Source organism: Peromyscus leucopus, chromosome 17, assembly GCF_004664715.2.
Source record: "Peromyscus leucopus breed LL Stock chromosome 17, UCI_PerLeu_2.1, whole genome shotgun sequence".
In the NCBI taxonomy this organism is placed as follows: domain Eukaryota; kingdom Metazoa; phylum Chordata; class Mammalia; order Rodentia; family Cricetidae; genus Peromyscus; species Peromyscus leucopus.
Genome location: NC_051077.1, coordinates 20,695,605 through 20,708,424, shown reverse-complemented (window position 1 = coordinate 20,708,424; position 12,820 = coordinate 20,695,605). Strand labels below are relative to the sequence as shown.

The following is a 12,820-nucleotide window of genomic DNA, read 5'->3' as shown; positions in this document are numbered from 1 at the left end:
CGGGGAGTCCCTGGTTCACTTGGGTGTGCGTTCACCCTGACAGCATTTAATACCACATTACTGTAGTCAGAGAGGGTTCTTACTAGGCTTTAATTAAAAGCACAAGGTATTTCCCCCCATGGCATAGTCTATCTTCTTTTTTCCCTCCCCCAGCGCATCATCCTGTACCATTTAAAATGTTTGGGACTTGGCTAATCCCTATGGATAGAAACCTAGCAGAGCAGGATATTGATTCCCAAATATGGTATTGCTGCTAAAGATGCTGGCGGAATGGGGCTTGTATGCCGAGCCTCTGGCCTCCCAATAAGCTGCCAAACAAATTAGGTCATTTTAACTTCTGAGCTTTTTTGCTTTGTTTTGTTTTTGTTAATAAGATGCTGGAACTTTGATTTGGAACATGATGTTGATGTTATTTTAGCTCAAACAAGAGAGGGAGGGGTATGAGAAGGGGCAGGGAGGAGGGAGCCTCGGTCCAGCATGGTTCAGGTTGGTTGTGCAAGAGGCGAGCCCGTTGATGGTCTTGGGGAATTGTAGACTATGAGTAAGTGAGCTAAAGCATAGAATTCAGAGGTTCATCCCCGTGATCTCAGGTTAAACGCTCCATCGGACTGTAGACAGGATCCAGGAGGCTCTGTTATCAGGGTGTTGTAGGCTTGGGATTAAAAAAGATGCTTCCAAAGAAGGTTGGTGGAGTTTAGTGTTGGAGAGGACTCCCTGAAGTGTGTGCTGCTGCTGCTGCTGCTGCTGCTGCTGCTGCTGCTGCATGTCTGCCATGCTTTGGTGTGGGCCTCCAGAGGAACACAGTTGCCTCTCAGCAAAGACACTTATCTGGGAATATGGAATTTGTTGCGAGGGTAACTATACTGTTTTTGTTTTGTTTTGTTTTGTTTTGAGACAGGGTTTCTCTGTGTAGCTTTGGTGCCTGTCCTGGGACTCCCTCTGTAGCCCAGGCTGGCTTCGAACTCACAGAGATCCGCCTCCCTCTGCCTCCCGAGTGCTGGGATTAAAGGCGTGCGCCACCACTGCCGCCCGGCCTATTTTGTGTTTTTGTTTTTGTTTTCCTTAAAGATAGGCTCTCTCACTCTGTAGCCCAGGTTATCCTTGAACTCATGCTAATAATCCTCTAGCCTCAGCTTCCTCCCAGGTGCTAAGATTACTGATGTAAACCGGTGATAATAGGTCTGACAGAATAGAGTGTGTCTCAGTTGTGGTTGGTGGGATGGAGGCAAACGCAGCTTCAGATTCGTTTCCTTGCGTATGTTCTGGTAATACAATACAGAGGTTTTCCTAAGTAAGGACCCGTAAGTTCACTTTGGTTTGTGTTTTTGTTTTGTTTTGTTACTTCACAAAACTGATACTTCCCTTTTTCTCTTTTGTTGGTTAGATGATACAACTGCAATCTTCCCTACCTCTCCCTATGTTCTAACCTTAATGGTTTTCTTCCCCAAAATAACTAAGTCAGGAATAAGTTCTTCTCCCTCCGGGGTATCTCTGGATCGGGACTCTGTTGTTTGCCTGAGGCTGCCTAGTCCTCATTCCTGTTCCCATCAGCCACTGTTCCCTGTGTCTTTGGAACTGAACCTGTGAATGAAGTTCAGAGTCATTCATTCTTGTCTACAGAGAGTCTTACTAATTTCTTGTAGAAACAGCCCTAACTCTCTTCACAGTGAAGGAAGGTGGAAAGTGGTTCAGGGGATGATGTATATATAGTACTCATAGATGAAGTTCTCCAAAGATCAGGTATTAAAAGAAAAGAAGGGATGTGAGAGACCATCAGGCCCACGGAAATGAAAAGCTTGTGTTCCTGGCATACTCCATTTTTAGGACTGAAACAAACGTGAGGTCTGAATCCAGGGTGCCTTTTTGACACAGATGGTCGTGTCTAGAATTCCTGGCCTTGAATGGTTTTCATTAGACTCTTAGTTTTGCTTGGTAATGGAGACATACTTGACTGAGAAGGTCCTGAAATCTACTTGACATAAATCTTGTAGTTTAGAGTGCCTGGAATCTGCTTTAGTGAAACATGATTTTTTATTGTTGCTTTTTCAGGATAGGGTTTCTCTGTGTAGTTCTGGTTGTCCTGGAACTCACTCTGTAGCCCAGGCTGGCCTCTTGAGTGCTGGGATTAAAGGCGAGCGCCACCTGGCTCGGGCTGAAACATGTTTTTTTCTCAAAGGTCAACTGCAAGGCAATGATGGGGAGTCTTTTGTTTCCTCATACCTTGTAAACCAACCATAGAAGAAATCAGGGTTTCACCACTTCAAGCCTAGCGAATTCATGCAATAACTGGGATTAAATGATAATAGTTACATTTAAAGTCCTGCAGCTGTCTAATTCCTGGGTTCTGAGTATGCAGGGACTTGTATTACCTTTGTAAAACTGAATTGGAGACAGAGTTCTTTCCCTCTATTTATAGGTAAGGACACTAAAAGCACTGAAGAATTTGATTGTTTACAGTATCATGCAGAGTGCAGCCCGCTCAGGATTTCAGGTGTCAGACTCACTCCGCTGCTGCCCAGCATGTCCTTCTCGGGGTCGAAGCCTTATTTTCCGGTCCCAGTAGCAGCCACCAGTCAAAGTTTTTAAGCTGTGTTACAAATTTGCTGGTCTGCATTTGAAAGGGCGCCCTGGACAGTATCCAGGAAGAACGGGGATGTTTGCACATCCATGTAACTGAAGATTCCGGCGGCACGAGCTAAGCTTGCCCGGCTTTCTGGCCACGCTGTGCTGTGGGTTTTCCATGTCGTGTGTAAATCCGAGAGAGCCTTGGCTGACCTCGTTCCCCGACAGGCTGGGGGTTTACATGTGTGCTGATTTTGTTACCATGCTGGTTTACATCTTCCATTTGTTCTTCTTCCCGAAGGGCATCCGCTTCGATCCGGAAATCCCGCAGACACTACGACTAGAATTTGCCAAGGCGAACACGAAGATGGCCAAGAACAAACTCGTAGGGACTCCCAACCCCAGTGCTCCTTTGCCCAACACCGTACCTCAGTTCATTGCCAGAGAGCCGTGTAAGTCGATCTGCTTTTCCTTTTGGGAACCACAACCCCGGCAAAGGATGGTTGCGAGCTGCTCGTGAGATAACACTGTGGGATGGCAAGCTAGCGGTTCTCGTTTTCCATTCTAGTGACAAAACGGTCTGTTCTCCTACCTAAGTTCTGAGGATGACACTGTTGATGATTGGCCATTGTAAAAAAAAAATGGTTCGACTTGAACAGAACTGCGCCTTCCAGATAGACTTTCCTCTTCTGGGTTTCCTTGACATGCCATCGGCCACTGCGAGTGTGTCCCTACTGCCCTCCCTGCCCCCATCCTGGGGAAGAGCAGCTGGTTCTCAGCATCCGCTTTACTCTGCTGAAGGACATCAGTTCTTTGGCTTCAGAAAAATATTAAAAGTCAAAGAAGCAGATGTGCAGGAGCAAGGCGTCCTGTTTTGAGACCTTCAGGAGAGTAATGAACACAGAGAAAATTTGTAGATCCAGAGCAATCAGAGCTTAGCACTCTGAGATCAGTCGAGTTTTAGAGACATTTAGGTTTCCTGTTTTGAATTATTTATGTAAGGACACTGGCTAATTGTTGAACAAGATTCTTACCCCACATGAACGAGCTTATGCCCTTAACGGTGCAGACTATGACTTCTGCCTTTGAGTGAATAACTTGAAAAGGCTGACTTTATTTTCTTTCTGAAGCTCCGTCCGTGGCAGAAGTGAGGCATGAGATGGACTTTTAATCTTTCCTTTCATTACAGAGCCATACGTGACTAACATGGCAGGGCACTCAAAGAAGTCCAGGTTACGCACAGTCATCTGGAATGTTCTGTCTCGTGGTTCTTGATCTTTCCAAAGCAGGCAGTTCTGATCCCCTTGCCTACTTCCCTGGAGATGCCCTTCTCAGTGCCGTGAGAAGGCACGTGGGCTCTGCTCGCCTGTGCCATGTGCACATCAAAATCAATCAGATCCTCCTGGATGCTAATTACTTGGAGCCCAGTGAACTTGAGAAAGCCTGTGCTGACCGTGGAAACAGTAGATAATGGATTCATCCCTCCCACTGCCAAACACAACGCTTTTTATGGAACCAGAAAAGAAAGTCATAACAGGGGGAAAAATTATTTTACTTTTTCATATCCTAAGTAACTTGAATATTTAGGGAAGAAATGTAAATAGAACTTCATCTCCATGGAATAGTTGTATTACAACAGAAGGTTGTAAGGACATCTCACATACTCATCTTGACCATTTAGACCAGTGCTTTGTGACACAGTTAGTTAGTTAGTTAGTTAGTTAGTTAGTTAGTTAGTTAGTTAAGTGGATGAGTAAGCTGAAATTTTAAATTTTGCTGTCTGAATTCTGGAAACATTGACATCCATCTTTGTGTCTGGAAGTTTCTTCCGTAGGGCATTTACAAAGATTAGAGTGCCTTGGTTTTTGTGTGCAAAAGAAATATGCCTGCCTTGGATCTCAGCGTCCCTGGAAATGATTCATTCAAACAGGAAGTGTCACCCTAGTGACAAACCAAGCTTCAGCCTTTCATGTCTACTGAGAACTCAGACCCATGGAGCCGGTGGCTAGGGACCAGATAGCCTGCTCACCGAGGCTGATGGGAAGCTGCAGGGGGCCGCACTAGCCATCCTCTGGGCCCTGAAGTTCCAGGAGCGCATGTCAGCAGAGCTCGGCTGCCTGGCCACACTACACATTTCCTTTCCATTCGAATACAGCAGAACTCTAAGGGACAATCAAAACTGCTGCGGCCGCTCCTGGCAACACAGACTAGAGGCTGGGTGTGGTACCTCACACCTGTAATTCCCAGCACAGGCCCGGGGCAGTGTGGGGGTGCTGGTGAAATGAGGCAGGAGAATTGCCACAAGTTTGGGGCCAGCCTAAGCTATATAGTGGGTTTCAGGCCCCCCCCCCAAAAAAAAAGGCAATCCTATCCTTCCAAATCAACCAAAAGGCTATTTTTTGAAAAATCAGATAATAGTGTTTTCTTGGGAAAATTAAAGTTAGTGTGCTTTCTCTTTATATAGCTCCGTTTTACGACAGAGGCCCTGACAAACAGCCCTCCACTGTAACTCAGCTGACCTTGTCATCCGCCAGCGTCCCTCTGGGAACAGTTATTTTCCATGTCCTCCCCTGTCACTAGTTTCTGAGAGCCCTATCACAGACTAGTAGTGCCTGAGTGGATGTGGATGGGTCGGTCCGGTTACACAGAATAGCGTTGATCCCTTTAATTCCATGTCAGGTGGAGATGCAGTGGGCTGAGAATCGGGAGGTGGGAAAAGCCCAGAGGGACGAGAATGCTGCTTTTTGTCAACGCTCTCACATGATGAGCCTGGAAAGTGTTCTTTGTCATCCCTAAAGGAAGCGTGTTCTCTGATTGGATGACACAGCGAACATTTACTTGCGCTCAGTTCTCAATCACTACCTGTTGAACTGAAATGGGGACCCAGTGCACTCCATCCTGGGAAAGAAGGAAGCTGTGGTCCCTGCCCAACAGAGCGGTCGGTCAATCCAAGAAGTTGGAGGCAGTCGCGGTGGTTAGGAAATCTTGGCCCCGTTGTGAAGGACATGAGAATGTGCTATCGCTTAACTTAGATGGCACCCGACTGCTGTGTGGGCTAATCATGCATGCTTCATTCATGCTGGGGGAAAGAGCGAGGAACCAGGTCTGTGGAGTGTGAGCGTGGTGGTGGCCTTGGCTGTACATCACAAGGTATCTGTCAGTTCTGGTTCTGACAGCTGTTGTCAAGTCTAGTGACCCTCACAAAGGCATTTAATCTTTCTGTGCTCCTGTCCTCTCAACTATAAGAAGACAGTTAGGTTTTAGTCACATGATGGTTCTAAGAGCTAGTAAAGCCGTATCACGAGATCACCCATGTCAGGATTAGGAAGGCATAAATGTGTGTTGGGTAGCAGGTGAAGGCAAGATGTAGTCCAGTTTTATTTTTATAGAGCGTTTGGGTTGATGTTCTTTCCCGTTAGTTGACGGGTATCAGTATTGTGTGGTTACAGTCAGTTTTCCTTCCTTGTAGGGTTAGGAGAAAGAGTAAATGGTACAATTCCAGGAAAGTAGTATGTCTGCCTCACCAAAGTCTCTCTGTGTAGCCTTAGCCTGAAGCTTCAGGATAGATTAAGCTGGCTTTGAACTTGAGGACATTCTCCTGATTGTCTGCCTCTCAGTGCTATTTATAGGTGTGTGTCTCTGTGCTCAGATTAATTATATTTTCACTAATAAGACCATTAGTTTGAGCACACCTTTAATCCCAGCACTCGGGAGGTAGAGGCAGGCAGGTCTCTGTGAGTCTGAGACCAGCCCGGTCTACAGATTGTGTTCCAGGATAGCTAGAGCAGTTACACAGAGAAACCCTGTCTTGAAAACCAAAAACAAAACAAAAAATTAGTTTGAAGTTAGTATTCCTTATAGCCCTTATCATATAATTTGTCATGCCCTTGAACTTGAAAGGATTGCCTCTGTCCTGTCCCACCACCATGCCCAGCCATATGTAATCACATTGGTATGTGTGCATAAAAATGTGCCTTTTGCTCCTCACAATTAGGGCTCCTGTAATTGTCTGCCTTTGTACACTCCACATCGATCAATGAGAAGGGTACCTGGAATGTTGGAACATGTCGTGGGTTTGCTTTTATGTTTTTAAATGCGATCGTAATTGCTTTCTGCCAGCAAATGTGGGAAGGAGCCCCAGAGTGAAGATCTATAAAAATGTGCCGTCTTTAAATGTGTGTCTGTTTGTGTGCTGCTGTGGAAGCCAGCAGAGGGTATCAGATCCCCTTGAGCTAAGGTGGTTTGTGAGCCGCTTGTTGTGAGCGCTGGGAACCAAACTCAGGTTCTGGAAGAGCAAGCACTCTAACTGCTGAGCCATTTAGCAGCCTCCCCGCCAGGTTATAATCTTTTGGGGGATACACTGAAGTGCACATACTTAAGAAGTATACTTCAGTCGTGTTTATCTTTGTGCACGTGGGGATTTTAACTGAATAAATGCTTTTGAGTTTAGACTGTGTGCAGCATACCTTATATTTCACATTATATTGTACCTAAAGGCAGAGGCAGTCAACACCTACTTAGGGCCTTTGCTTAGAGTAAACAGATCTCCTTGTCCATTTTTTTTTTTAATACAATGACAGGTTGGCCTTAACCCCAGTAAATGCCTGAAGATGACCTTGACCTCCGCCTCCCAAGCGCTGAGGTAACTGGTATTCACCACCATGGCCAAGTTTCTTGGAGTGCTGGGCATTGAATCCTCTGCCAGCCGAGCTGTGTCCCTGACCCTCAGTTCAGTTTTGAGTGGATTGTCTGTGGACTCCAGAACTCTGCAGTAAACCAGCTTCCCGAGTTTCAACCCGAGGCGGCTTTGATTCTGTGGGATCTGAACTAGGATTTAGCTCCGACCTGTGTGTACAGATGTGAGGATAGTGCATGTGCACACGTAAGTGCATGTGGAGGCCAGATGTTAACCTCAGGTGGTGCCCCTTTGCACGCGCGTGCGCACACGCATGTCTTTCAATGGGACCTACAGCTTTCCAATCCTCCTTACTCTACTTACCCATGGATTACAGCATGGTCCACCAAAGCCTGACTTCCTGTGTAGACGCTAGAAATTGAACCCAGGTTCTTTTGCCCATGGGCTAAGTGCTTTACTGACCAAGCTGTCTCCCTGGCCTTACCTCTGAATTTTTAGACACACCTTTGTAGCATGAATCTTAGAGAGTCTTATTAATAAAAACAAATCCGGTCCAGGTATTGGGGTGAATGCTGGTAGATCAGAGAGACAGAACAAGCCACAGCTAACCTCACCGGGCCAACTTCTCAGCTGATCTTGTTTCCTCAGACTGGAAGCTTCTGAGTCCTCATCCAAATGAATCTCAGCTGAACTGTGCTGCTCGAAACCTAAATGCTTAACCAGCCAAATGCTTCTAGTTTCTGGTCCTCACGCCTTATATATCTTTCTGCTTTCTACCACCACTCCCTGGGATTAAAGGCTCGCTTTCTGGGATTAAAGGCATGAGTCACCATGCTTGGCTGTATCCTTGAACAGATGGATTTCTGCCTCTGGAATGCTAGGATTAAAGGCGTGTGCTACCACTGCCTATCCTAAGTATCTAGTGGCTTTTCTGTTCTCTGACCCCAGATAAGTTTATTAGGGTACACAATATTTTGGGGAACACAATACCACCACACACCTTGGGTGAGTATATGTGCAGTTGTATTTGGGAATCATCAGTGACCCAAGGAATTCAGCAACAACCTTTGCCCTGATCCTTGTAACTCCCCTTTGCCCTTTCCGCCTCCAAAGCATGCATACATTAATGGCAGGGCACAACCCTTAGAAAAACCAGACCCTTCTTTATCTGCCTGCCACACCCCTGGAGAGTCCCACTTCATACTCTCCAAGCTTTACATCTGAAGAGATTTTGTGAAAGTTTGGAACTGTGAAGTAAGTTGCGGGTTGGGGCGGAAATCCTCCCTGCTGGTAGCTCCCGGTGACCATCATGCCGCTCTGTGATGCTCCAACACAGCATAGGCCATTGCAGACTTGGGAACATGACAGTGATCGACACCCCAAAGGACCTCCTCCAGGAGGCGTATTCCCAAGAAGCCACACACTTGATACTCTAGAGACGCCAGCTCCCGAGGTCCCGGAAAGGCAAGGAGAGCCAGACCAGCCCACAACAACATCCTTCTAAAAGAGGAGCCATCTCTAACTGAGTGTTGGTCACTTTCTCTCGCTGTGGTGAAATACCTGAGGGAAGTTGACTTAGAAAGGGAAGAGGTTTATTTTGGCTCATGATTTTGAATCAGTGATTGGTTCAGGCCCATTGCCTACGGCCCATGCTCTTCATGGCTCAAGCATGTGGCCAAGCAAAACACTCCGTTTATCACCAAGAGGCAAAGAAAGAAAGAAAGGGCGTGCTCCCCGTGACCAGGAGACCACATTAGGTCACGCTAAAAGTTTCCACTCTGTACAGTAAGCCTGTAAAATGGCCTCGGGGAGGACATTCCCGATCCAGTCCAGCACAACATTGACTGTCTACCTCCACCCCGCTCTTGTCTTCAAACCCACGTGCACCTTAGGTTGATGTTTATGATTTTAATAATTTAATGATAACATTAAAATAGCACGAGGCCGTCAGTTTTGGTGATACTGTGTCTAACTGCAGACACAGTGTATTTAAAATAGAAATTAAGTTGTTACACAGCTGACCTTGAATTCCTGATCATTCTACCTTCAACCCCCAAGAGATTACGCCTACTTTAGTATCTGTTTCATCATCAGAGTGAACTCAATCGCAGGAGTCAGGGTTTCAGTAGCTCTCGTGGACAGAAGTCCACACCCACATCCTGGGCTACGTCTTATTGCCCAACACCTTTCTTTTTCCTAATTGCAATGCTTAAAATGGGCACTAAAATCTCAGTAACTCTAGCCCATCTTTTTTCAAAAACCATAGAATTTGTTTGTCACCCAGATAATTCTCCCACCTGTGCTTTGTAAACTCGGTTGATGTAAGTATTTATGTAAGCATTAAGTATACAGGAGTCATCCAGGAGAAGCAGGTAGCCTTTATTTAATTACGTTTGTGGCAGGGTCTCCTGTAACTCGGGCTGGCCTTGACCTTCCAAGTCTGTGCCTCCACTCGTGAGGTCCAAGTGTCTTGCCTCAATTGCCTGCCGGGTCTCTGTTGCTAACCACTGTTGCAAATTCCTGTTTTTTGTTGCCCCCCATCCTCGTGGTCCTCAGATAAATAGCGGCTGCTGCCTGTGCAGTACAGCGGTTCTCAGTGTGATCCTCCACCCTTAGGTGGTCTCTGACTGGTTCCCAGGTAGTCATGAAGTTTACACTGTTTCCTCCCGGCCTCAGCCCTCCCTGTCCTTCACTCCTGCTGGCACCATGGGCTGTATCCCTAAGCCCTAAATATCCTCATGAGAATGGTTTCCCTTCCTCACTGTACAGTGGCCGACACCATTCTGGCTCATTCATTCATTCATTCATTCATCCATTCATTCGTTTATTAGTTTTTCAAGACAGGATTTCTCTCTATAGCCTTTGTTGTCTTGAAACGCACTCTGTAGACCAGGCTGGCCTTGAACTCACAGAGACCCACCTGCCTCTGCCTCCCGTGTGCTGGGATTAAAAATGAATGCCACCATGCTCAGTTTATTGGCGTTTATATTCAAGGACAGTGACACTGGCATTTGCTAGTTAAAACTATGTTCTTTACACTTTTACTATTAAAAGATAAAATTTTATCTAATAATGACCTTGAAATGGCATTTTCAGCTGAGCTAGTAATTCAACTCACGTTGCCAGAGTCATTGAGACCCGTGGATGGGTGCCCAGAACTACAAAAACAAATGCACACGGTCATCCATCTTAATTGCAAGTGCACCAGTGAATCACGCATGTATACGTGTGCGAGCGTCCATGTATGTATGAAAATAAAACACACTTCTGTGGTTGTAAGTTGAAGTGAAGGCTGCTTTTTTTTTTACATCCTTATTATTGGATACTGATAAACTGTGGCTCTTCAGACATAAAGATTTGGCAGACAGGCTTTCCCACAAATATGCAAGATAAGCTTGTCATTTTAAGGAAAATAACCACCGACCAATAAAATTAAAGCTTTAATTATAAATTTTAATTAATTGAAAATTTAGTTGAGAAAGCTTTTCTACTCCCGTGAGTTTCCAACTCATAGCTGTGAAATTAGTGGATTTTTTTTTTTTTTTTTTTTGCATAGTGAAATGAGTCAACATTTGGAAGATTCACCTAGCTCACCCAGTATTTTTCCAATGACATGATTTATTACAAAATCATGGACGAGGAAGAAAATCCTTCTAGAAGTAACAGTTGATTTTAAGGTAGCAGAATATGAAAGTTCATTGACATTTTAGATTCCACAATGCAACAGAACTATTTGCCCAGTCTAAAGGCAGAGGGGGTAAGGTTTTCTCTGCAGGAAGGACACATAGAACACTTTCTCTTCTGTGGAATCTGGAGTTGACTGTATCTATGACATCAAGCAGACGAGGTCTTAGGGGAGGGAGAGGACCTTGGGGGAGGGGGGTGGACAGAGAGATGGGGACAGTGAGGAATAAATGTATTAAAATGTACATCACAGCCCATTGTTATGTTCACTAACTTAGAAAGTTAGTTTTAAAGAGAATTGGTCTTTTTGTCAAGTTTTGTTGTAGTACCAGAGAGCACCCATAAAGGGTGTCTAAAGCTTGTCTCGTTGGGTTGACAACGCTCTGAGGCCATGTTTTTCTCATGTACTACAACCAAAACAGTATGTTGAGATAGATTTAATTAGAAGCAGATGTGAGGCTCTAGTTGTCTTTTAATAAACTAAACACTAAAGAGATTTGCAAAAATGTGGAACTAAAACCTTACTTGTTTTGGAATGTGAGGGGTGCCCTGCCCTCTTCCCCCAAATATTCTATTTACATTAATGGCTTTTTTTTTTTAAACTGAATAATTTTATTTAGTACATTTAGCAAAGCAGGTATCAATGTTATGTGGAATCGTTGGTGGGTTTTTTTTCCCTCCTGTTTGTCTTCACTGATGTGTTCCCTCGCACACATCTTTACTCTTACTAAATTTAAGCCCAGGAGCCTCTGCCTCTAGACGAGCTTGGCACCCGCCTGAGGTGTAGAGAGGGTCTAAGCCAGCCTAAGATAAACAAGTGATGGCTAGCATACCTGATTCCTAGGCTCTACCTCCAAGCCTGGGGAAGCCAAGCACAGTGGCGCACATCTGGGATCCCAGTATTACGAAAGTGGTGGTGGGAGGCTTGGAATTTCAAGGTCACCCTGGGCTACTCAAGACTTTCTTGCAAGCCACCCACTTAAAAATAAATGAGATTTAAAACAAAACAAAAAAGACCATTGGCAAACATGTAAAGTTAGCGTTTGTTCCTGGTTGCGTGGTCATGGGAATCTGCGTGGGCCAGCAACGGAGTTTGGCAGCAGTAGAGATGGACTGGATGGGCCTGGGGCTCTGCAAGCCTTCTGCCTTTCTGAGGCAAGGACACCTGTGCCAGGTAGAGCTCATCGCCTGTTTGCAAAGATACTCCTAGGGAATGAATGATCCATGCTGTTTGCCCCACCTCCCATTTCTGTTACCAAGGCCAGTATCTCGGGAAACTTAGACATTCAACTTTTTAAAGCATGGTGGTCTGAAGGCCTCATAATATATCTTTTAAAATGTGTATACATAACTTCTTCATATTTGTAGCTGAAGTTTTCTCTGGTCCTGCCCAGCCACATGGACCCGTGCAGCCACTTATAAAATAACCTCTCAGAAGCTTATATTAATTAAAACTGCTTGGCCATTAGCTCAGGCCTACCACTGACTAAGTCTTACATTTAAACTCAGCCCATTTCTGTTAATCTATATGTTGCCACGTGTTTTGTGGCTTTACCTGTGTGCTGTTACATGCTGCTCCCTGGACGGCAGGCTGACATCTCCTAACTCAGCCTTCCACTTCCCAGAATTCTCCTTGTCTTTTATCCTGCCTATACTTCCTGTCTTGGCTACTGGCTAATTAACTTTTTATTTATCAACCAATCAGAGCAACACATTCACACCATACAGAACATCCCTCAGCACATATTCATTGGTGTCTTCCCTCACCATAATGTAGCTGTTTTGATTTAACAGTGTCTGTATATTTGGAAGTTATATGCAGAAAATTACGTTATTCCAGGAGAATATATTTTAGTGTGATGGATGAATAACAGCAGATAAACATACGGGATAGCTGATTGAATGGGATTATCTACTCCTGCAATGTTATCATCACTT

The 12,820-nt window shown here is 45.1% G+C and overlaps 1 protein-coding gene across 7 annotated transcripts in view; it reads left to right on the top strand.

Annotated features, from left to right (window-relative positions):
- The window catches only part of Rbpms (RNA binding protein, mRNA processing factor), a 159,069-nt gene that overhangs the window by 103,196 nt on the left and 43,053 nt on the right, over positions 1-12,820 (top strand). For all 7 annotated transcript variants that reach the window (XR_003735362.2, XR_005093088.1, XR_005093089.1 and 4 more), the window contains exon 5: positions 2,864-3,014. Coding sequence is in view for 4 of the 7 variants with exons in the window: in XM_028877182.2 (XP_028733015.1) it covers positions 2,864-3,014 (151 nt within the window). In the remaining 3 variants the exon portion in view is untranslated. The remainder of the gene's footprint in view (positions 1-2,863; positions 3,015-12,820) is intronic.